Source organism: Vipera berus (genome assembly GCF_964194415.1).
Source record: "Vipera berus genome assembly, chromosome: 4".
NCBI classification, from domain to species: Eukaryota; Metazoa; Chordata; class Lepidosauria; order Squamata; family Viperidae; genus Vipera; species Vipera berus.
Genome location: NC_138206.1, coordinates 50,654,107 through 50,679,235, shown reverse-complemented (window position 1 = coordinate 50,679,235; position 25,129 = coordinate 50,654,107). Strand labels below are relative to the sequence as shown.

The 25,129-nt window shown below is 39.4% G+C and overlaps 1 protein-coding gene across 3 annotated transcripts in view; it reads right to left on the bottom strand.

Annotated features, from left to right (window-relative positions):
* The window catches only part of JAM2 (junctional adhesion molecule 2), a 36,153-nt gene that overhangs the window by 2,702 nt on the left and 8,322 nt on the right, over window positions 1-25,129 (bottom strand). Inside the window, exons 2-9 of one of the 3 annotated variants that reach the window (XM_081327404.1) lie at window positions 23,551-23,616; window positions 19,821-19,934; window positions 18,607-18,759; window positions 17,039-17,244; window positions 16,505-16,607; window positions 3,522-3,629; window positions 1,271-1,286; window positions 550-589 (exon numbers count right to left, since the gene is read on the bottom strand). In XM_081327404.1, coding sequence (XP_081183530.1) covers window positions 550-589; window positions 1,271-1,286; window positions 3,522-3,629; window positions 16,505-16,607; window positions 17,039-17,244; window positions 18,607-18,759; window positions 19,821-19,934; window positions 23,551-23,616 — 806 coding nt within the window. Of the gene's footprint in view, window positions 1-549; window positions 590-1,270; window positions 1,287-3,521; window positions 3,630-3,778; window positions 7,245-10,538; window positions 14,338-16,504; window positions 16,608-17,038; window positions 17,245-18,606; window positions 18,760-19,820; window positions 19,935-23,550; window positions 23,617-25,129 lie in introns of those variants that run through there. The other 2 variants (XM_081327403.1, XR_014026393.1) reach the window with 2 other exon arrangements.

The window sequence follows — 25,129 nt, the reverse complement described above, 5'->3', positions numbered from 1 at the left end:
CATCTCCATGGACATCTGCCTAATGTTACATTTTCTGTCAGTGATCTTTTATGATAGATCATAGCAAAAAAAGTACATTTTTAAAGGCAGACTTTTCATTTATATCATCTTATAAACCTAAAAAAGTTTGCTATAGCCAATATTGTTACGCTGTACTGTGTGATAACGATCTTATGAGAGGACAGGTCAAAAACTGCTATGGCTCCTTCAAAACCAACAAATATATTTCTACACCTTAGGTGGGAAATTATATAAGGTAAATTTATGTTTAAACATAAAATAGCCATCTGGACCTTTTTCCCCCCTCCTGAAATATTAGTGTTCATTTGAAGGGATACCACACTTGATCTTAGTCCAAAGGCTGAGAAACAAAGGGAACATTTTATGTTGGGGAATATTTAAAATCAAGTCCCATCTTCTTTCCCTACCTATTCCTTCCCCAGACTCAGTAAGAATATATTACTAGGTTCAATTTACTTGTCCAGTTTTTAGCAACTGCACTTTATATAATAGCTGTGTGAAACATGCAGATGAATGCACAATACTCACCCTTTCACTTTCTGTATCTCTGTACATGGAACTCATATTCCTACAAAAAAAAATTACATCTGAGCACTTCTGGTCAATTAACTATATTTATATCTTGTGTGTATAAAAGTTTTTCATAAATATTTCAACTGAGTTTCCCTGAACTAAAATTACTATTTATTAATTGCCTGGATAGTGTACTGATGAAGATATTTTCATGTATAAAGCTATAACAATCACCAAATTTTAAAATTTTGGCCTAAAATCTTATTTTTGTGGCCATAATATCAATATGTACAAAACCCTCATGTTGAAATATTATAGTAAACATTTAATTTGGCATTTAAGTGAATTTGTCTAAATAAAAAATATATGTACTTTAATTATGAAAACAACAGTTACTATTCTTTCATTAATGAAAGTGAACTATATATTTAGTCCAGTGGCCAAAAACCTTTAAAAATTTACACGTGTTCAGTGATGAAACTGTATAATGCATAAAGAAAAAGATTGCCCAATGATACTTTACTGTATCCAAATATTTTAAATGATGTATTAGAAATCACCCCATCCTTTAAATATTTTCCAGCTGTACCAAAATTTAAAGATTACATTCTTCAAAAGGCAATAATGCAACTGAATCTACTCATTCTACTCAATTGCTTCCACAACCCAGTAGAAATTATGATTAACATTTTGGTGGTTCAAGGATGACAATAGACAGAAAAGTAACTGTACTTACATTGAAGAATTTCTTTCTAAAAAAAATAAGAAAAAATGCAATTAAGACTAATACAAGTTAATTGCAAAGTTTGTGAAAAATTAACTAGTACAAGACCATCTAGAGTTGCACTGAAACAGATATTGTATTCTTTCATTGATTTTGGGACACATTTTTTGTATTTCCTATCAGACTGCAGTTTCATATTAACATGACTTGCATGGTTGAAAGTATAAACTGACTTAAGGAACTTCTCTGTGTGAATTTTCCTTGCAGATTGGTGATTTTTATCTTCTTTCTAAGGGATAGGTTGACTTGGAACATCCTCTTAATAATCTGAAGGAGTTTATTTATTTATTTTATTTATTTTTATTACATTTATATCCCGCCCTTCTCCGAAGACTCAGGGTGGCTTACAAGCTTAGCAGTTTATTGAGCATCTGCTCTTTATGTAGTATGGATTGCTTTGCCATGGAATTATAAGTAGGTAGTGGTCTTAGCAAGATGTTTTAGGTGTCTGAGTAGAAAAAACAAGATTTTTTTTTTAAAAAGTATGCTGTGCTATGGAAATGCTAAAAACTACAAACTTCTTTTGATCCATTATGAAAATATTCAAACCCACAATAGGGCAATACTTCTTAGAAATAACTACAATATTACAAAATAATGAACATATTTTCAGAAATGGACAGAAGCTAGAGAAATATGTGGAGAAAGAAGACAAGATTAGGACAAAGATTTACACACACACAAACACTGGAATTAAGACATTGTTAGATTTTTCCTGCCTGCTCTCTCAAAGAATAATGGCTCTGTTTTACTGCTAAGAGTCCAAACTGTTCTCTTCGTTTTGTGGCTCATTGTTCCTGTAAAAGTAATAAGGCATGCATAGCGCAAGAGCTGACCAGCTGCTCTGCTAAAAGTGAAGTGCATTTTATTTCAGCAAAATCTTCTGTAAATGAGTGTGCTTCTATTGTAATCCGGCAGAGGGAGTTAACTATTCAAATTCTGCAAAGATTAAGCCTGCTGTCTAAACATCAATCTTTGCGTAAAGATTAAAGTGCACCAGTTTTTAAATTACTAGTACTGTATATGCATAATTGTATTTTGTAATACAGAATGTACCTATTAAGAGTTCTAATTCAGACTGAAATTCCAAAAAAGCTATCTAGGTATACATGGGGGCACAACTGTAGCAGAATCCGATACAGTATTCAATTTAGCAGACATAATCTTGGGGAAATTGCAGCTGCTGTAAAGATTTGCAGTGTGGTTTTGTAATCATGCTAAAAGATGCAAAGTGTCAGTCCAACCTTCCTGGATTTCCACAAGTGTTTAAAAACTTGGCTCTAATAATTGACTTGGGGTCTAATGGAGGGGTTTCACAAATGGAGATGACTGATAGATTAATAACATATCCCACCTCCCCACTTCTCATCTTACTCCCTCCCTTCACATCGTTTAATTAGGGCTGGACATTTGAATTTTTATAGTATTTATATTGTCCATAGGTTTTGTATAGTTTTATCTTTTTAATATTGTAAGCCACCCAGAATTACCCTCTGGTAAGATGGATACCAATACATTAAATTTACATACATACATACATACATACATACATACATTTCAGAATTGTTTTCAAAGTACTGCACAGTCCTAGTTTCTATACTGTGCATGGGCTGTTTTTAGAGCTAAATTTGCCAAACAGTTCTATGATTTTCATAATTCTGATAGCCTCAAATATAGAGAGACTACAATAGCAATTTAGCCATTTCTTTCCAATGTGAATACTGTCACAGTCCTAAAGGAATCTTTATTTTTGTGGAGCTCATTATTCTCTAGTCATGTAGTTCCTCAATAATAGCAGTAACACAGAGTCTGCCGGAATACAAGGAAGTGTCTCACAAGTTATCAAAGGTACATTAAATCTAATTGTACTTAATCAGTAAAAAAGATATAAATTCTGTTGATTCTCCAGCCAGGAAAGGGTTAGTTATCTTTGTGTGTGTGTGTGTGTGTGTGTGTGTGTGTGTGTGTGTGTGTGTGTTTGGGGGTGAATGGGTTATCAACGTCATCATCTAGTCCTTATTTTAGTATACCCAATGAATCCAGTGCACATAAAAATGGGTGGGATTTTGAACATCCAGTTTTTATTCCCTCCTATTCTCCATGAAGGCTTCCACTTCTCTTGCACTAATTGTAACCACAATTCACAAACATGTTGGCCATGAAATATTTTTAATACTTCAAAGAAAGGGTAAACTCTACTTACTTGAAAAATAACCCTTCTTCTGTGCATAATATACCCCAAGACCACAGGAAGCCATTATTAAGGCCACAATGACCACTGAAGCTATGATAGCACTTACATTAAGGTCATCTAAAATTCAAAACAAAATAAATATACCCAGAGTAGTTATTTCAAGTAAGTCATCTTGAGAGAAGGCAACAATGACTAACATTCAATCTTAAATGAGAACATTAAATAAAAAACTTTACTCATATATTGTTGCATGTAAACAACGACAGTTCAATTTTCACTATGGTTATGAGCTTATTTGAATAAGTTAATCACTGAAATTCTTCAGTACTATAGCCATTGAAAACAATTATTACAAATATGAATGGAATGAGGTCTGTGAAGTCTTAAGTCTGCAGTGAAATCATTTTGAAGAACACTTTAATTTTTTCCCCCAATTTTCTTCCCTTGTGAACATCTCACAGAACTTATGTTCAGTAGGATTTAGCTATGAAGAGAGGAAGACCATAGGACTCCTTATATTCTCACTTCTTGTAAAAAGGCTTCATTCTAAATGTTAGATGCCAAGTGAATGTGGTTGGAAATAATGTGAGACCAAAATAGACAACTGCTGCAACAATAAAGATAGAATTTAAATGGTCACTATACTAAACAGATAATAGATTCTTCTGGCAGGAGCCAATCAATATTTCCATGAGATCTAGAATACATGATTGAAAACTTAGCAGATAGGATAACGTACTCATATATGCATTTATTTCCTTTGCCAAATGCTTTTTTTCTGAATACCTGGGTCTAAATACTATTGAAACTACCATGCAATAAACAGGATTTAGCTGTCATTACATTCATGAAAGTACAGGATATATTTTGCTGCTTTAAATATAGCACAAACCCAATATACAAAGAGTATTTGACAATTTGAGCCTATTTTCCTTTAGTCCTTATAGGGGTACAAATAAAGATATTGACAATGCGATCAATGTAGACATTTTCATATGGGGAAAAAACTTTAATATCCTCTTCCCATTGCTAAATGAATTGTGTACCTTTGAAGTATTTGAATTTCTTACTTTATGATTTAAAGGAATACAGATCCATGTTGAAAATTATCAACATGTAGGTCCTCCCCTTTCAAGATGGCTGATGCACGGTAAGATAGTTTCCCCCCCCCCCTTGGAGACAATCTGCTGATTTCACTGCTAAAGCTGGTTCTTTGCCAGTGCTGCTCCCTGGTTTTGAAGGCGAGCACTTAGTAGTGACCCAAGACAACCTTTGGATGATTGTGTACCTTGTGAGCAAGGGGGGAGGAATCTTGAAGATTCCAATTTATTTATTTATTTTATTTAAATGTTGTTTTAATTGGGCTTAATTAATTTAATGTATTTCAATTCTATATTATTTTTATATTGTATTTTATGCTGCCCTGTAAACCGCCCTGAGTCCTTCGGGAATAGGGCGGTATAGAAATTTAATTAAATAAATAAAATAAATAAACTGATTCATCTCAACCCCTTGTAGACTCTTAATTGCTTTTTCTCTTTTTTTCTTTTATATATGCTGTTTTGGATAACCCTTCCACATGGAAAGCACAGTAATGTTCAGCAGGGGAGTGAATAGTTCTCAGACTCTCACCACTGGATTCTGTATTTTTTGAATTTGTAAAACACCTGTTTATTTTCACTGAACTTTTCTTATAATCTTGGACTGAGATATAGAGGCAAACATTGGGGATTTTTTTTGTTCTTTATTCCCTGGCTAAGTTTCACAGATTAAGACAGCTGAACCAGGGCTTTTTTTGTCATAGAACGCTCAGAACGGAGTTCTGGCACCTTTTTTGGATGGAACCTTGTAGGGTAGGCAAGGCGGGTTGTATGACATGTGTGAGTTCCGGCACCTTTTTCTTTTACAAAAAAGCACTGGGCTGAACAGTCTCTGAAATCTAAGAAAGAAGAGTGGGGAGATGTGAAACTTCTTTCTGAGTTCCTCTCTTGAAAACTTGATCAAATTTTAATGATTGTTAAAAGAATGTTAAGATCTGAAGCTTTATCTTTGGATGTGGGATGGATACAGAAAAGGAGTTGGATCCAGTTCCAGATCAAAGGGATAGTTTCAAGGCTGGAAAACCAGCAAAGTAGATTTCATCTGCTGTTCTGAAGTTTAAAACTGCACATTCTTTTAATGTTATGGCTTTGACTAAAAAGAAAAGAGACAGATTCCAGACCATGACGAAGTCTGAGGGAGAGTGGCGGATTTATTACAGTTAATTGGCAATTACTTCTGCTCACACTTTGATCGGAACTGTGGTAAATTTTCTAAGAGTAGATTACAAAAGCAGCCTTTTGTAACTCTAATTTGTTTTGTTTCACTAATACTGTTTTTCCTGTTAATTATTTGGTTATTAATAGAAAAAAGATCAACAAGCTGCAAATAGATTTAGTAGTTTAAAAAATTTTGGAGGGCTTGTTTTGCAAAGAATGGGAACTAATGTAGTAATATATTAATCAATATTAAACTAGAGGGGATAATGTGTGTATAATGTCTTTTTATTGATGCAGATTTTTAATGCTTTGTTTTATGGGTTTTCCCTTTTGGTTTTTTTTCTTTTGGATTTTTTTTAGATTTGTATTTTGTATTTTAACTTTGTTTTGAACATGTAGAATAAAAAAACACCATTTGCTCACTTGATCACACATTCTAGCACCAATTGGTATGTTCAATAAAAAAATTAATATAGTACAGGTAGTTCTCGACTTACGATCACAACAGAGCCCCAAATTTCCATTGCTAAGCAAGGCAGTTATTAAGTGAGTTCTGCTTTATATGACCTTTTGCCAGTTGATAAGTGAATCACTGCAGTTGCTAAGTTGATCATGTGATTGTTAAGTTAATCTGGCTTCTCCCGCTGTCTTTGCTTATTGGAAGCCAGCTGGAAAAGTTACAAATGCTGATCACATGTCCCTGGGACAGAGCAACTGCCATAAACACATGTTAGTTGCTAAGTGCCTGAATTTTGATCACATGACCATGCGGATGCTACAACAGTCATAAGTATAAAAATAGAATAGAATTGAATTGAATTGAATTGAATTGAATTCTTTATTGGCCAAGTGTGATTGGACAAGGAATTTGTCTCCGGTGCATAAGGTATTAACGTACATACAAGCAACAAGTGATATATCATGATCATAATCATAAAATACAAGCATCGTAAATCATGAGATACAACACTCAGTGATAGCCATAGGCAGTGGTGGGATTCAAATACGTGAACAACTGGTTCTCTATGTGGATGCCACTTCCAGAAGTCCATTCTGGGCCTGGGCAACAAAAAATTAGCTATCGGTTCTGCCGGTTCTGCAGAAGAATACTGTGGATATAATTTACTTGGACTTCAGTAAGTCAATTGATAAAGTAGATCACAACCTTCCACTTGATAAGTTAGAAAAATGCGGGTTAGACAGAATCACCACCATAGCTGGCTGATCAGCCGTACTCAGCATGTGGTCCTCAATGGAACTGCATCTACATGGAGGGAAGTATGTAGTGGGGTGGCCCAGGGCTCTATTCTGGGCCCAGTGCTCTTCAACATCTTCATCAACGATTTGGACAAGGGGATAGATGGGGAACCCATCAAATTTGCAGACGACACCAAGCTGGCAGGAATAGCCAACACTCCAGAAGACAGGCTTAAGATGCAGGAGGATCTGGACAGACTTGAACACTGGGCGCTATCTAACAAAATGAAATTCAATGGTGAAAAAAGTAAGGTTCTACATTTAGGCAAGAAAAACCAAATGTACAGGTATAGTATAGGGGGTACCTTGCTCAATCGTAGTAACTGTGAGAGGGATCTCGGAGTCCTAGTGGACAATCACTTAAATATGAGCCAGCAGTGTGCTGCAGCTGCCAAAAAGGCCAACACAGTGCTAGGTTGCATTAACAGAGGAATAGAATCAAGATCACATGAAGTATTAATACCACTTTACAATGCCTTGGTAAGGCCACACTTGGAATACTGCATCCAGTTTTGGTCACCACGATGTAAAAAAGATGTTGAGACTCTAGAAAGAGTACAGAGAAGAGCAACAAAGATGATTAGGGGACTGGAGCCTAAAACATATAAGGAACGGCTGCTGGAATTGGGTATGTCTAGTTTAATGAAGAGAAGGATGAGGGGGGACATGATAGCAGTGTTCCAATATAACAGGGGCTGCCACAAAGAGGAGGGACTCAAGCTATTCTCCAAAGCGCCCAAAGGCAGGACAAGAAGCAATGGATGGAAACTAATCAAGGAGAGAAGCAACCTAGAACTAAGGAGAAACTTCCTGATAGAACAATTAACCAGTGGAACAACCTGCCTCCAGAAGCTGTGAATGCTCCAACACTGCAAGTTTTTAAGAAGAGACTGGACAGCCATTTGTCCAAAATAGTATAGGGTTCCCTGCCTGAGCAGGGGGTTGGACTAGATGACCTCCAAGGTCCCTTCCAACTTTATTATTATTATTATAATCCCACCACTGGTCATAGGATACTAAATAAAAGCAATCAAGATAAGTCATAAGATACAAACAATGAAGTTATAGTAACTTCATAGGTAATAGGAGAGATGAGAAGGATAATACAGCTCTGCTACATGGTTTGATATCCAAGGGCATAAGACAGTGTTGTGAGAATTAGTTTTAGTAGAGTAATGGCATGGGTAAAAAAAACCTGTCCTTGTGTCTAGCTGTTTTGGTGTGCAGTGCCCTATAGCGTCCTCTTGAGGGAAGAAGTTGAAACAGTTTATGTCCAGGATGTGAGGCCCTGTCTTCTGCAGATATTTTCACAGCAATCTTTCTGGATCATGCAGTATACAGATCCTCAATGGAAGGTAGGCTGGTTGCAATTGGTTTTTCTGCAGTCCTATTTATCCATTGAAGTCTGTGTCTGTCCTGCTTGTGACCAGACATTTATTGAAGTACAAATGACAGACTCAATAATTTCTCTGGAAAACTGTATCAACAGCTTCTGGAGCAGTCTGAGCTTTCTGAGTTGGCGTAGGAAGAACATGCTTTGCTGTTGCTTTGTTGCTTTTTTAATGACATGTTTGATGTTAGGTGTCCATTTCAAGTCCTGAGAGATTATAGAACCCAGAAACCTGAAGGTCTTTACTGTTGATACTGTATTGTCTAGTATTGTAACAGGTGGCAGAATAGAAGGGCTTCTCTTAAAAACTACTATCGTCTCTACAGTTTTGAGTATATTCAGTTCAAGGTTGTTCCGGCCACCTCACAGGGCCAGTTGTTCAACTTCCTGTCTGTATGCAGGTTCATTATCATCTCAAATGAAACCAATGACTGTTGTATCATCTGCAAACGTCAGTACTTTAACAGAGGGATCCTTTGAGATGCAATTGTTAATATATAGAGAAAAGAGCAATGGAGAGATTACACCGCATTGGGGACACCTATGCTAATTGTTTGTGTGAGGTGTTCTCACAATGAATCGTTAAAGGAGCTTCCAAGCAAAGGCATCACGCAGAGATGCAATCATATTAGCTTTATTCATGATAGATCAAAGAGAAAGAAATACTTGGCATGAAAGCATTCATGCCTGCATGTGAGAGAGAAATAAAAGAAAAGAAAACAAGCTAGCATTACATGACTAAAATAGAGGTTAGGAGTAGAGATAGAACTGGAGAATAGAACTGGAACAAGAATTAGAACAAAGAGCAGCCCCTCGTGCAGAGGTATTTATGGGGGGTCTTGGTCCCTCCCTGACCATAAAACTCTCTCGCCAATGGGGCTGTGGGTCCGAGACCCTTGGCTCATCAGTGGAGGCAAAGAAGCCTCTTTGCCTCCATCTGATGACCCTTTTGGGGAACTGCCAATGGCTGGCACTAATCATCTAACAATTCCCCTTCTTGCCAGCCAATGACAGGGACCAGTGAATGTATGTGAGGGGTGAGCAGGTGTCATAGACATGCATAAAAACATTCAGAAGGCCAAACACAAACGCTTACACAGAAGGTTGTGCCGGTCAATGGGAACAGGCTTGGTAAACAGGTCAGCTGTATTACAGTGCTCAACATGTATAAAACCCTTTTTGGTAAGTTGCCTGACATTTTTATAGCGTATGTCTATATGGCGAGATCTGGAGCCTACTGCATAAGCCTCCGAGATTGCAATGGCAGCTGTGTTGTCCTCTAGAATTTGGATGGGCAGAGGGGGAGATGCCCAGATGCTTGTTATCAGCTCATTGAACCAAGTCAAATCATTGGCCGTGTCTGACAGGCTGGCATACTCAGCCTCGGCCGTGGAGCAAGAAATAAATTTTTGCTGCCTAACATGCCAATGTATTGGGCAGCCATTTAGCAATATGAGGAAACCAGAAGTGCTCCGTCTAGTTTTGGTGTCACCAGCCCAGTCTGCGTCTGAGTAAGCGGAGAGCTGGGCCGTCTTCCTTTTCTCTGGTTCTAGCATAAGGAGAGCATCAGCTGTGCCCTTTAGGTATCTAAGCACCCTTTTAACAGCAGTCCAGTGGAATTCCTTTGGGTGTTCCACGTGCCTGGACAATAGATTCACAGCTAAAGCTCTGTCAGGTCTGCTCCAATTGCTGATGTATAGCAAGGAGCCAATCACAGATCTGTAAAGCGTGTTATCTGTGAACTCAGGACCGTCCTTATGGGTGTGGTTGTAAAAGTCGCTTTGCATTGGGCTATGCGTAGGATTAGATTCTGTCATTTTGCATTTGGCCAGTAATTCCTCTATCTTTTCTTTTTGAGATAGAGCGAACCCCCCTTTAGTGGCCAAAATATGCACACCCAAGTACTTGTCAACCCGCCCTAAAGACTTCAGAGTAAACTTTTCTTCCAGGGCCTTGGCAAATTCATCACACCTTTCCTTGTTAGGCCCTACATATAATAGGTCATCCACATAAACTAACACCCGTTCTGTGGTTCCCTTGGAATTGCGTGTGAAAACACATTGATCTGCATGAGATTCTGAGAAACCAACTCGTTCTAAACTCTTTCTAAGACAGTCATACCATAATTTCCCTGACTGCTTAAGACCATATAACCCTTTGTGAAGCAACCATGTATTTCCCCCTTCTTGTTGGTAGCCAGGAGGAGCTCTCACGTAGATCTGCCGGTCCAAGTTGGCGTGGAGGTAAGCCGTCTGGATGTCAAATTGGAAGACTTCTTCTCCCAGAGCGGCTGCAGTCACGAGGGCGGCCTTGACGCTCTCTGCCCGGACGGTTGGAGAGTAAGTCTCCGAGTAGTCCTCCATATAACGTTGAGCGAAGCCCTGGGCTACCAAACGGGCCTTATACAGGTAGAGACCATTGGCAAGTGGTTTGGCCTTGTAAACCCACCTTGTGCCAATGACTTTCCTCTCCTTTGGAGGTTGCTGGGGGGTGAAGACCTTAAGTTGTTTTAAGCTCTGCATTTCCTTCTCCATCGCGAGCTGCCATCTCTCCTGCTCCTCGATGGGCAGCTCCTGGATGTCAGAGAAGGATTTTGGGGTGACCACAACGCTGTTGACAGACGCGATGTGGCCAATGTCAATTCTCTTTGGCAGGACCCCTTTGTTGGACCGCTTTGACCTCCTTACCTTCTGCCACTCACCGCTCTTTTCTTCCGCGGGTCTCTGAGGTGTCGCTGGGGGTGAAGACGGCGTGTCTTCTTCCATGGGACTGGACGCATCTTCGTCTTGTTCCTCACTTTCGTCGGTGGCAGGGTATGTGGTCGTCTCAGGTGATGTCGTGGTCGGTGTGCCTCTGCTGGGTCGGTTGACACATGGGCTCAGATCATTTGAGTGGATCTGGGTCCAATTGGAATCCTCTTCGAAAGAGGCAGATTGGGAAGTCACAGGCCTGCCCCCTTCTCCCAGGAAACGATAGGCCTTGGAGCCATGAGCATAGCCCAAGAACCTTAGTCTCTGGGAAACAGATCTCCCCTTCTTCCGCAGCTGCTTGGGGATGTGCACCCATGCATAGGAACCAAACACACACAAATGTGCCAGATTTGGTTTCCTACCGTGATCCAGGAAATATGGGGTCTGGTTCACAACACTGCTCCAGGTGCGGTTCAAGGTGTAATTTGCGTAATGGACTGCCTCTCCCCAGTATCATTCTGTGACACCCGCGTCTGCAATCAGACTACGCATCATGGTTTGCAGGATTCCATTCCTTTTCTCAGCTACACCATTCTGCGAAGGGGTGAACGGTGCAGTTAGAAAATGGCGGATGCCCTTACGCCTTACCCAGTCCTGAAACTTCTGAGACATGAACTCAGCCCCACGATCGCTCTGCAATTGTGCGATCTTGGTCTTGTACTGGGTCTCTACGAAGTTGTACAGTGACTTTATGGCGTCAAAGGCTTCAGATTTTTCTGTGAGAGTATACACGTGGCCGTATCTTGAAAAATCATCAACGGCAGTGAGGAAATATTTTTTCTTTCCTAGGGAAGGTGTAAAAGGCCCAACTAGGTCAACATGTACTAGTTGGTACGGGTACTGAGTCTTGCGTAATGACACCTTTGAGATAGGTGCAGCCTTCCTCTTTGTTTTCTTGCAAATGGCACAGTCCAGAAACACGTCACAGTCCTTGAGCTGAACTCCCTCAGCAAATTCTCCCATCTTTTTAACCACAGGGAAGCTTGCATGTCCTAGCCTTCTGTGCAATAAGTGGGCGCACTTATCGTGAATTGGCTTCCCCATTGACACCCTCTTGGCTCTAGTTGCTTTGAGTGGTGCTGTAGGTGCCTGCTGAGATTCAGGCTCCTTGCCCACACTGCCCTTGGAAAGTCTTGGGGCAGGTTGTGGTGGCTTGGGAGAAAAATATGGTAAGCCGTTTATGATTGTAACATTTCCAATGACCCTCTGGTCCCGGGTGACATGACCTCCCCCCTTGCGAAATAAGACTTCCACTTTGTCATCGTCACACAATTTGGTAATGCTTAAAAGGTTGTTGGCTATGGAAGGGGCGTGTAAGACACCTTCAACTTTCCCAAGACCAGGTACAGAAACAAACCCCTCCCCAACAACTGAAGCAGTATCTCCATTTGCCACTTTGACAGATGAGTTAATTTTCTTTAACCTTTTAAAACCTTGACTCATATTAGTAATGTGAGAAGAAGCTCCAGAGTCCAGTAACCATAAGTCAGTGGAGCTATCAGCCTTTGTTATGGGGGAGAGGGAACAAGTATGCAGAGAATTTCCCTTGCCCCTGCCACGCCCCCTTCCTTGCCCCTTGCCTTTTACTTGATTGGGACCACGTTTAGGGGCTTGATGTTGATGGGGGCAGTCTTTCTTGAGGTGCTCCTCAGAGCCACAGATGAAACACTTAAGCAGAGCATTAATTTGCTCTGAGTTGTGGCGCCCCTTTCTGGCCTGCTGAGTGGTGACTCTGGCGTATTCTCCGGCATCTCTTCTCCTTCTATCCTCTTCGATCAGTCTTCCTGTGAGGTAGGACAGATTTATGTTTTCCCTCTTGACCGCTTCGAGTGAAACAATGAAATTGCTCCAACTCCTGTCCAGGGAAGCGAAAATGACCGCAACCATGCTCACATCATTTACAGGAAAGCCTCTGGATATTAATTCTGACCTGAGTGCCTTTAATTTTGCAAGATGTTCAGGCATGCTGGCACCAAACCTCAGTCTGGTTGAATAAAGCTCAGTTGTAAGTCTGGTGATGGAACCAATGGTATCGCTGTTGAATAAATTGTATAATAGCCGCCACACTTCATCAGCTCTGAGCCCCGCTGGTATGCTGGAGAACAGGTTATTATCCAGAGAACTGAGCAGAGTCGAATAAGCCTGCAAATGTCGCCACTCTTCTTGACGTCCCCATGGAGGAGGGGGTGGTTTCTGGACCATTTGTAGAGTCCCATTCTTTAAGAGATATAGCTGTATATCTTTACTCCAACTGCTATAATTTTCCCCTCCTAGTTGTAGTTTTTTAAAATCATTTGGCAGATTGGCTGCCGGAATATAGTCCTTATCAGACCCACTTTCAAAAATTTTTGAAGTGTCCATTGACATGAATGGGAGTGGGAAAGTGGTTTCCACAGTGAAAGGGGTCCCTCTAGTGGTCGAGGAGGGAATCCTTTCTTGACTATTTATTAACTCCAGATGGGCGTGCCCGGAAACCATGTGATCCGGGGGAGGGCGTTGTTCAGGATTTCTCCCTTCTTCCCATGAGGCATTGGGGGGGCGGAGCCCAGATTTGCCAGTTCGTAGTTGCCGCAATGGATCCTCCCGAGAATCAAAAGCACATGGATTTTCAGCATTGCCTGGCTTGCCTGGCTGGTCCTGAAGACCTGAAGAGAAGGTGGGAGGCCGCGGGGGTTGATTGTTGGGAGGCTGCAGGCTGGATTCCCCCCGGCAGTTGGGCCTTGGGGGGGGGCTGGGCACCCCTGATGCTGGCGCCGCTGTCTTGCTGGCCTCTAAGGCAGTGGCCAGGGCTTGCATGGCTGTCTGGAGAGCCGTTGTAACAGTTTTGGCTGGACAGACCTCATTGTCATCATAGCATTTTAGGCTTTGTGGGGGGGAGAAATCAGGAATATGCATGCTGCCTTGGTCGGGTGTCAGGAATTGCATGTCATTTCTGCTGTATGCCAGGGACTGCTGGCTATTCTGGTTGGATGCCAGGGACTGCTGGCTTTCCAGGCTTAAAAAGTCTTTGTCTCTGTTAGACCGTGTGGGGTTATAGGGGGCCGCCATCTTGTTTCCTGTGCCAGACCATGTGGGTGGAGCCATCTTGTTTCCGCTTGCCCCAGGAAGCTGTAGCTCACAGCTGGGAGGGGGGGTTCGCGCCAAAAGCTCTGGGGTCCCGGGGTCACTAAGGGTGGCGGGCGCCATATTTGGAGGCCTCGTGGCCGCTAGGGAAAGACTCACCGCGTGTTCGGAGGCTTCCTGAGCTGTTCCCTGGGCTGTCCCCCCCTCCTCCTGCATTGCAAAGATCTCTTTAAGCAGCTCTTCACGTTCCTGTGCAGTCAGCTTACTCACGCGGCGCTTGGTTTCAGCCAGGTCCGTCTCTGCAGCATCTGAGCAGCCTTGGACAGTCTGCAAACCTTCTATGCTCTCCTCTGTGGCGTTCAGTTGTAGAGAGGCATGTGAAGGGGTCCTAGACGCTCTGCTGGATCCTCTGACGGGATGAAGGCCATTTGCGCTTTCATCTGTAGCCGAGACTGCCTCAGGGGCTGGGGCTGTTGATCTTGATTGAAGACTCCTGGTCACGATCTGGGATCTGCGGCCATCCATTTCAGTTTCAAATCTTCTGCAAGCTTGGAAGCTTTCCTTTAAACCATCCTCTCTGCTACCAACTTGTGAGGTGTTCTCACAATGAATCGTTAAAGGAGCTTCCAAGCAAAGGCATCACGCAGAGATGCAATCATATTAGCTTTATTCATGATAGATCAAAGAGAAAGAAATACTTGGCATGAAAGCACTCATGCCTGCATGTGAGAGAGAAATAAAATAAAAGAAAACAAGCTAGCATTACATGACTAAAATAGAGGTTAGGAGTAGAGATAGAACTGGAGAATAGAACTGGAACAAGAATTAGAACAAAGAGCAGCCCCTCGTGCAGAGGTATTTATGGGGGGTCTTGGTCCCTCCCTGACCATAAAACTCTCTCGCCAATGGGGCTGTGGGTCCGAGACCCTTGGCTCATCAGTGGAGGCAAAGAAGCCTCTTTGCCTCCATCTGATGACCCTTTTGGGGAACTGCCAATGGCTGGCACTAATCATCTAACAGTTTGGGTAATTGTTCTGTTCCAGCCTACAACCGGCCCTGTTTGTGTGTCAGGGACAACCCCTTTTTCCTTTTTACAGTCAATAGGCTGGCAAAACCCAATCCAAATTTATTTACAGTTCAAACAAAAAAGCAACAGAATATTTCCTTCAATAAATAAATCAAAATATCAAACAAGAGTCAACAAACAAGAGTTAAACAGAAGTAGCCAGAACAGACCAGGATTCTCTTAGAATGTCTCCAAACGGTTGCCTTCAGCAACCAGGCCCTCCCACACCTTCCCCTTTTATTATCAGTCCCAAGGTGTGGCTTCTCACTGCCTCCTCCTCCTCTCACTGAGTTGCCTCATTGATTTTCTCTGCTCTGCTCTGCTGGATTGCCTTCTGCTTCTAACGTCTCTGAACAGATTCAGCTGTGACTCTTCTGAGTCCGACACCTCGTACTCACACAGCTGAGCCTCATGAGGAACATGACTGGAGGGGCCAGGCTGAGAGTCCTGCAGTGCATCAGAGCCTCCCTCTGACACCAAAGGCTCTCCAAACCCCTCTTCCTCCTCCTCCTCAGATTCATCGGACTCAGGTGTTGGGAGCACAGGCTGATACTGAATCACCACAGTAACTGATATGATTTTGCCTAGCTTCAACTGCTACTTCCTATGTGTTAGAAAGCTTATGATCCACTTACAAGTATGGTCAGAAACAGCTAGCAGAGTCAATTTAGTAAGAATAATATCTGGAATAATGGTATTGAATAATGAGCTGAAGTCTACAAAAAGGACCCTTGCATAGGTTCTTGGAAATTCAATACATTGTAAGATGAAGCACAGTGCCCTACTAACAGCAACATCTGCTGATCTATTTGTTCAGTAGGCAAATTGAAAGGGGTCTATTAGCAGATCCGTGATGGTTTTCAAGTGGACCAGCACTAACCTTTCGAAGATTATAAACTGGTCATAAGTCATTTTTTCCAATGTCATTCTAACTTCAAAATGTCAGTAAATGAACAGTTTTAACTAGAGGACTACTTGTAATGTGTTAAGATTAGGATTCATTACCCTAAAATTTAGTTGATAGAAATTCTGTGTACAAGCCTCAGACTTAAAATAAGATTGGTACCTACAAAATGTAAATGATAAGCTTGTTAAAATAGTGCCTTTAAAAAAAATTAAACTGATTCTGGACAATAAATCCTCTTTGTCTTATAATGATGACAATTTCATAGAAACATTTTCTGGCCTTATTTGCATTTGATATTTACCAACTTGCATCTTCTTCACAGGACACCTTTGAGGCCGTCCTACTTTATTGTAAGCTTCACAGTAGTATTCCCCAGTGTCATTCTTTGAAACAGGATTGAACAGCTAGTTTAAAAGAAAATAAAGCATGTATTCATGAACAATTAGTCCATAAATTTCCTATATACCGGTATTCCTTTGCATTATTTAAAAATATTTAAATATTTACAATGTCAACATTTTCCAGTACTGAAAATGCTTAATTCATCAATATGTAAAACCTTTCTAAAATAACTAAATTCCTCAGTGTTGTTCCCATTTTTGCATCAATTTATTCCCAATTATTTAATTCAAAATGCATTTTTTTCCTCATAACTGAACTTGCAATTAAAAAAATATTCATGATGTGAATGTTTTGGCAGTTGGCTTTCCTCTTTTTTTTTGGTTATTTCTACAATTCCATTTTGCATTTCCTCAGCGTTGCTATAATATAGTTTGAATTGTTTTGTGGACTGGAAAGTCACACACTAAGTGTCACTAAAGAAATGTAAACTTACCAAGGTTCCTGTCGTAGTATTCAAAGTATAAGAAATGTTCCTTTTTTTGAACCTCCAAAAAAATGGGCTCTCAGGTAAAATAGCACCATTCCGATACCATCTGTATTTTGAAGCTGGCACACCTTCACTTTCTTTGCATCGCAATTCTACTACTGTCCCACTCAGAGCTGAAATGGGCACTTCACAAACAGGAGCAGATGATGGCACTAGAAAATTATGTCATATATCTAAGACAAATCCCCGTATTTCTAAATCTGAATATTTGTTCACAAATTAATCAAATGAAAGTTTGAATGGTATGCATGGGTGTTTATATAGAGAACATACATACATACATAATCGCTTAACAATTTGTATTACATCTGCTACTTTGCTGATTATAATCTGAAATCAGTTAATAACAAAATACCAGTGTATCAGTTGTATTTTCCACATGCATTTTCTTTCACAGCATTAAATAATACAAGGGAAAGCTGCTCATGGTACCATACTTGTCTCAAGTAAGCAGAAGGGGAGCAAGCGATGCTGAGGCTAGAAAGCATTATTTCCCTGTTATGACACCTGCATTGTGGAATAGATTCCCTCTAAAAATTAGGCTGGCATGCTCAGAAATCATCTTCTAGAACCTTTTAGAGACTAAAATCTTCCATAGGATGCTTTGCCATCTAAACTTGTTTATTTTTATAGCAATAGCACTTAGATTTATACACCACTCCATAATGCTTTACAGCCTTCTCTAAGTAGTTTACAGAGTCAGCATATTTCCCCCAACAATCTGGATCCTCATTTTACTAACCTCAGAAGGATGGAAGGCTAAGTCAATCTTGAGCCAGTGAGAATCAAACTGCTGGCAGTTGGCAGAATTAGCCTATGTGAGAACGGCCAGAATTTGGTCTCTCAAGAATTTGGTTTTTCACCTTTCAGCCTTTCCGTTCCCCCCTAGTTGGGCCTCTCTGTTAGCTTCAATGAGGGCACACTCTCCTGGCTGGCGGGGAGCCTGGCATGTGGGAGGTTTGGGAAATGCTATGATAAAGCCTTCACATACATCTTATGGTACCTTGTTTTGTGTGATCTCATCAGCACCTGAGTAATCCAATTATTTCTATCTATCCTTTTTTGTGTGAGACTGATGTAACTTTTTGTAATGATGGAGGTGAATAAAAGTTCAGCGGGCAGTGCTCGGGGGAGTTATTTTTGGAGACGAGGCTGCCTGGCTGGTTCAGGACAACTCTATCGACCCAGGTCTGAATTCCTTTCCCTTCGTCTGATTTTTTTTTCCCTTCAAGCCTGCAATACTTCATTCTAACCACTGTGCCACCACACCTCTTAAACAAATTATAGCTAATGTTTAAAAGTGTCTAACACTTTTCCCTAATTTTTCATACCTTTCTCATTTACAGTCATTAATTTAATTATCTTCAGTCAAATAGATGCCTTTATTTGGCTTACAAGGTTTTTGTCATAAAATTGCAATATTCCCGTATTTCATCTGTATCAATGAAGCTGCCCTTCAGAATTAAAATTGAAATTTAATTTAAACTGCTGATAAGGACCTTTAGATTTCTTACCCAAGACTAAGAGAGAGACTTCAACTTCCCCTGCTTCTTGTCCTTGTTCTGTAGGTGCACTAATTTCACAACGATACTTTCCAGAATCCTTTCTAGTCACATTTTTAATTTGAATGCTTGAGTGCAATATTTCAGCTCGATCTTTAAAATTACCTGTAAAACATTGAAAGAAATGAGAGGGGTGGAGGAGGAGATGATGGCAGTCAGCTAGATACTCTTTGATAACTGTTTTCTGTGTAAAAGATTGATACGAAAGTGGCTTACTTTTCCAGTGTATAACACACACTTGCTTTCCATTCTCCAAAGGAGGTTTTCTTATAAATTATTTTACAGTTTTTGCATTTTGGATTAGCTTTTAAAAAAATCAAAATTAGAGTTTTCAGACAACACAGATGAAACTACATTTCTGTTTTTCTTTTCCTGCTGCCTGCAGATGAAGCAGTGGCTGTAAAAAATTTTTTTGTTTGCACCTCTCCACAGTTCTTCCCATAAAGTTAGTATTGTCTTTTCAAACCATATTCTAAGTGGGGAGGGGGGGTAGGATAGGATCAGGACTGCATTTTATATTTTCACTAAAATTCTCTTAAGGTGAATATTATATCATAATCTTTCTCCAATGTATCCAGACACGTATTTCTGCCTTCATTACCAAATCTTCTGCATTTCCCCCACTCTAGTAAAGCCCCTTCCCCAAACAGAATTGCTTAAATCAGGACCCACAAAAACAGTGGCAGAGCATCCTAGCCAAGCTTTAACTGGACTGAAGTTGGCTTCACGTATGTAAGCCGCAATACTTATCTTTTCTGTGTATTCCTCTAAGCACCTGAAAGCATGCAAATAAAAAAGGTTATATCTGGTTAAGCTCACATTAGTCAGCAGTCATTTCTCCAAATAATCATGGTGATAGTTTTATCAAAATAGCTCCTAAAGCCCAAGCTCAATCCAGGTCAGTCAAATTCAGATTTCCAGACAGACAGATACGTCACTTATTGAGTGACCAATAGTTATCTCTCAGCCCAACCTCTCACAGGATATGGTGAGGATAAAATGGGGAAAGAATGTATTTTCTTGAAAATCTTGGGAGGATGATGAAATATAGGAAATAAAATCTATAGATAGCCTTTATTTGACTTTTATGTGATCCTATATTTGGGATCATTAATGTGCTACAAACAGCTAGTTGAAGAATAAACAAACACAACGTATTTGCTTACCTACAAAGAAACCATTCAAGTAGACATATGAGACACTGGTGCCTTTAATCTTTTTCCATTCAACCCTTGCACCAATTTCCTTCTTTACATTGTGCTTACAACTCAGATACACCCCTACAAGGAAGAGGAGAAAAAGACGGTTTTTTGTTTGTTTGTTCTGGTATAGCTTTTATTAAAGTTATGCAATGCAAACAACCGGCATAACATAAAAACTGATTTCAATCAGGTTATTCTGAATGCCATTTCACAAGTTATATTTTGAACAGAGATTAGTTACCTGAATGTAACATACCTTCATACTCATAACGTCTGAAATACCACGTAATTTATTGTAAGTCCTTTAAAAATGGTGGGTTCATTCTTTCTTAGACCTTTTTTTAAATTAATACATTAGTCAGAACTTTTAGTAATCAAAACAATGTCTACTTACAATGGTGGACAGGGTAAGAATATAAATCTCGAAGTATAAGCAAACCCTAACTTTAATTCAAGTAGGGGATGGTGTCCATTAAAAGTAGAAGTCTGTCAAGTTTTACAAATTTTTATGCATATATACTATAAAATGGTGGAATGGGACAAATTTTGTCCGTTGCATCTGAAGTGTACTAATATGGGATTTACTATGCAACATGTGGGGGAAACTCTGGCTACCCAGGAAATTAAAGTTTTCATCTTGCAGTTATGTCTGTTTTTGAATATTAGAGCTCCTGCACTTCAGATCACTAGGAATACCCATGCTGTCATTTTTCAGGAACACTCTTTCAAACATTGTTTTCAAAAGGCATTCTTTTAAAGAAGGTTTACTGATGAGATGTTATAGTCTTAGAAAATATAAACAATGTTACTACAGCAGACTTCTAGAGCCAAATAGTGGAAACGGCCAGGTGGGTGCCTTTCCTGAAATCTAGTTACCATGAGGTCAGAGTATTTTTATTCTTTCAAGAATAAAGGTTATTAATCAAAACATTTTTATTTTCACAGTGTTCTTTTTTTCTTATTCCTTTAGTCTTTTTAACAAAAAATGATTGTATTGTGTATGTGTATTTTAATGAGGACTGATGAAATAGACAATATAAAATCTATCATTTAACATGCACAAAGGAAAAACCTCCCTTAATTTCTTTTACATATCTTCACACAAAAAATGTGTTTTCAAATTGAATTTCTCAGTGGCATTTCTTAAGGAAAAATAAACGGAATTAAACAATTTAATGAAAATTATGCAGTATTATATAATATTAAAAACCAAGCAAAAATGTTTCTGAAATATGCAAGGATAAAAAAAGCAAAATAAACATTTTAAAAAGTGAATATTGGAATGGAGAATTCACAACAAAAATTTCAAGAAGGAAAGATGGAGACATTTTTGAGAAAACAGACTCCTTAAATCTGTTCTTTAAAAAAGAATAAAGTGATTCTAGGTCCAAGCTTTCAAAATGCTAAGGTTTCCCAAATTAATGAAAAAATACTTGAAATATTTTTTAAAGTATGCATTGTCTAAAATTCCATTTATTCCATTGTTCTGCAGATATAGATTGAAGCTCCTTATAAATCTTCCATTTATATATTCCCTTTCAAGGTATTGCTGCTTGAACTATCATGTAACAAGATGGAATGTATGTCCAAACTGTGATTTGTTAATCAGAAGCCCACAGCAAACCATGATGGGCATAGACAAAGGTAAGGATAAGAGCTTGTGTTAGAAAGACAGGGCTTCAACAGAAATCTTACAGAGAAGCCAATATTGTTTCTGTCTTGGATCTGAAAGGAAAAACCTGATGTAGGAAATTTTATGAAATATTTATCAAATGGCAAACTATTTTTTTTAAAGATAGAGATGGATCATAAACAAAGAATAGCAATTCTTCCGCAAAGAATTTGTCATATGCTAATTTCTTCTTTGTTCTAATAGCAATTCACCAAGGTGAAATGGGATGAAATGGGATAACTACATAAATGATTTCTACTAATCCTTCTTGACAGTCCACACTACTGGAAGCAACCCTAAACACATGTGCAAGACAGGTCAGATACTTATTCAGAAGTTACGTGCCAAAATATACCACACAGATTATAGCAATAATCCCAAATTAAGCAAATTCACAAAAATTGGTGAAAACAGACACATTTTCAAATGTTAGAAATCTGTCCATGTTCCTGAAGGAGAAAGACTGTAGTAAAAATGTAGGTTTATTGTGAGATTAGATAACTTGAAACCCAAGTAGAAAAGAAAATATTTAAAGAACCTCTCTAACCCATGGAGGTAAGAGGAAGACTTTAAAGAATTGAGAAAATACTTCCCATAGATTCCACATTGACGGAGGAGAGATCTCCATCAATGACATTTTTTGTTACCTGTGAATTAGAAGAGCTAACAATGTCAGATTTAAAAATCAAACTAAAACATGAATATCATACAAAGCTAGGATGGAACAGAAAAAAAATCAGTTTAGGAAACACATTCCTATCTAAATTTTGTAATGTGAACAAATGAATACCAACTTCCAAAAGGTAAAGCATATACATTCAATGAAATTGAGGAAAAAAAACAGACATAATAGGAATGACAGAATGGAAGTCTGGAAGATGGAGAGGAAGTTGCAGGTGACTTTCCCAAATAATAACTCACCCACTGCAATGTATGGGATTATGTATAATACATTTATTTTCTGTTCTGTACCAGCCTGCTACCGGCCCTGCAGAAAAGGCAGGGACAACCCCTTTACAAACGGCAAGAGGCTGGAATTATGCCTGCCAAATTTATAGCTACAAAAACAAACAAGACACGAACCAAGAAACAGGAGCTTTAAGGAACACAAACTATCCAAGCGGTTGCCTTCAGCAAACCAGCCCTCCCCACACATTCCCCTTATATAGAGTTCAGGGCGTGGCTTCTCTCTGCCTCCTTCTGAGAAGCCCCATTGCCTTCCTCTGTTTACTCCTAATTGACTGCCTCCTGCGTCGGACGTCCTTGAACAGGGCCAGCTGTGGGTCATCTTCATCCACGCTGTCAGGCTCACACAGCTGGGTCTCCATGGTGACCAAGTGGGAGGGGCCTGGCTGAGGGCTATCATCAGCAAGATCTTCAACCCCCTCAGCAAGGTCTTCAACACCCCCCTCCTCCTCCTCTGAGTCGTCCGACCCAACTGCCGAACCCACAGGCTGACCCTGAATCAAAACATTTTCATTTTTTCAGAACAGATATGTCAAACGTGCAACGTCATGTGACGTCGTACAACGTATCAGTGCTTTTTCTCCATTGCCGGCAATGGGGCGGGGGCGGTTTTGGGATGACGCATCTGGCCCATGGGCCGGCAGTTTGACACCCCTGTTTTATAAGGATTTGAACAAGCAGTAACATAATTTATCTACTGATAGTAACTGTGAATAATAATTAAAAAGATATATCCAAGGTTAGTGCTATGAATGCTTTCAACTAGATTTAAGCATATTTTTAATTTCTTCTATTAAATAAATATGACATAATACATTTTTGAGTTTGGCTGGTCACCTTTGAAAAAAGCCAAAGAACATTTGAAACAAGTATATTAATCAAGTAACTAAATGAATCTTGATGGATATTTTATGTTTCTACAACCTACTATACTTTAATGATATGAGCCTTCCTGACTCCTGATCTTGTTTCTGCATTTCTATGCTTTCAATATACTGTAAATATTTTTTCTCAGAACAGTTCTCTCTATATATCTAAATACTAGACATACTCTACCTTCAAATTCTCTTGCTGTAACACGTTCATTGTCTGAGTACACAGTGATTCCATATGTTTTATAGTCTGAAAAGAAAGAAAAGGGTTACATTAAAATGTTCGTTATTTTTTTATACTGAAAAACACAAAAAACCCTTCCCTTTCTTTGCAATCATACTATCAAGACTGCTTGGTGTCATTTATGGTAAATTTATGGCTTCCTGTGTGGAATCAAGGGTTTAGATTTCTAAAATGTATCTTGTTCTTTTTTGAAACTAGGTTTCATGTTGTATAGAAAGGTTTTTCTTGTTATGTTACAAGGCAACCCTATTATTTGCAATTACATCAATTTTCTTCTTTCATTTTAAGATGTTGAACTTGCTCTATGTCAGAATAACTAGGCTTCATTTTGCATAATTATTTTAAATACTTTAGATTTTAAAAAATCACATTATTTTTATTATTAGGAAACACAAAAGAAGAACTGATAAACATACAAGAGACAGAGTATACAGAGATAGAGCTTTGTTTATTTCTAATGGCATAGCTTCCAAACAATTTTTAAAGTCAAATAGCCGCTCTTCTCAAAAACCATTGCCCAAACTGAGACAATGTGTATGATACAGAAGATATTTCTGTTTGATCACAGGGAGCCCATATCAATTCACGGGGGATTGTTGTGAAAGATCAAAAAAACAACCTCACTTAACTTCTTGGATATTAAGACAAAAATGCAAGGAACATGAACAGAACCCAACTAGTTGGATGCAGTTGCTTCCTCTGTGCCCATTAAGGAGGTCTTGGAGGTCTTCTGGAACAACCTCGTTATATCATCTGGGACAAATGGTTGTCAAATCTTTTCTTTAAAACCTCCAGCAAAGGAGCACCCACAACTCCGGGAGGCAAACTGTTAAATTTATTACTCATTCTCAATGTCAGAAATTCCTCCTTATTTCTAGATTGGATTTCTCTCTCTCTGGTAAGATTCCACTCATTGCTTCTTGTCCTATGGAGAATAAATCAACCCCCTTCTCCCCTTTCAATTACTATGAAATAAATGGATGGATTCCGAAAATTAATTGGATACAATCAACATTGTTTTTGGTGCATAGGAGTACCTACAAGAAATGCCACTTGCCTACAAGAAACAACTGGAGGGACCACAAAATAGACAAACAAAATATGAGACTTTAGAATTCACAGACAAGCATCTGCACACAACACCCCAGACTTAACAGTTGTTGATAAGAAAGAGAAAAAAAATACCTGGAGGCAGCAGAAGAGAAAGAATAGAGAAAACTGATAAAATAATAAAATACAAAGACCTGCAAATAAAAGTAGAATGACTGTGACAGAAGAAAGCAAAGACAGCATCAGTGGCAATAGGCACTTTGCGTGCAATTCCAAAACATCCAGGGCATCACTTGAACACCACTGGTATTGACAAAATCCCTATCAGTCATTTGCAGACAGCAGCTTTACTTGAAACAGCTTATATGGTGTGACGATACCTTTAATACCATAAAACAACATCATTTGCCTATGTTCTGTACCAGCCTGCTACCGGCCCTGCAGAAAAGGCAGGGACAACCCCTTTACA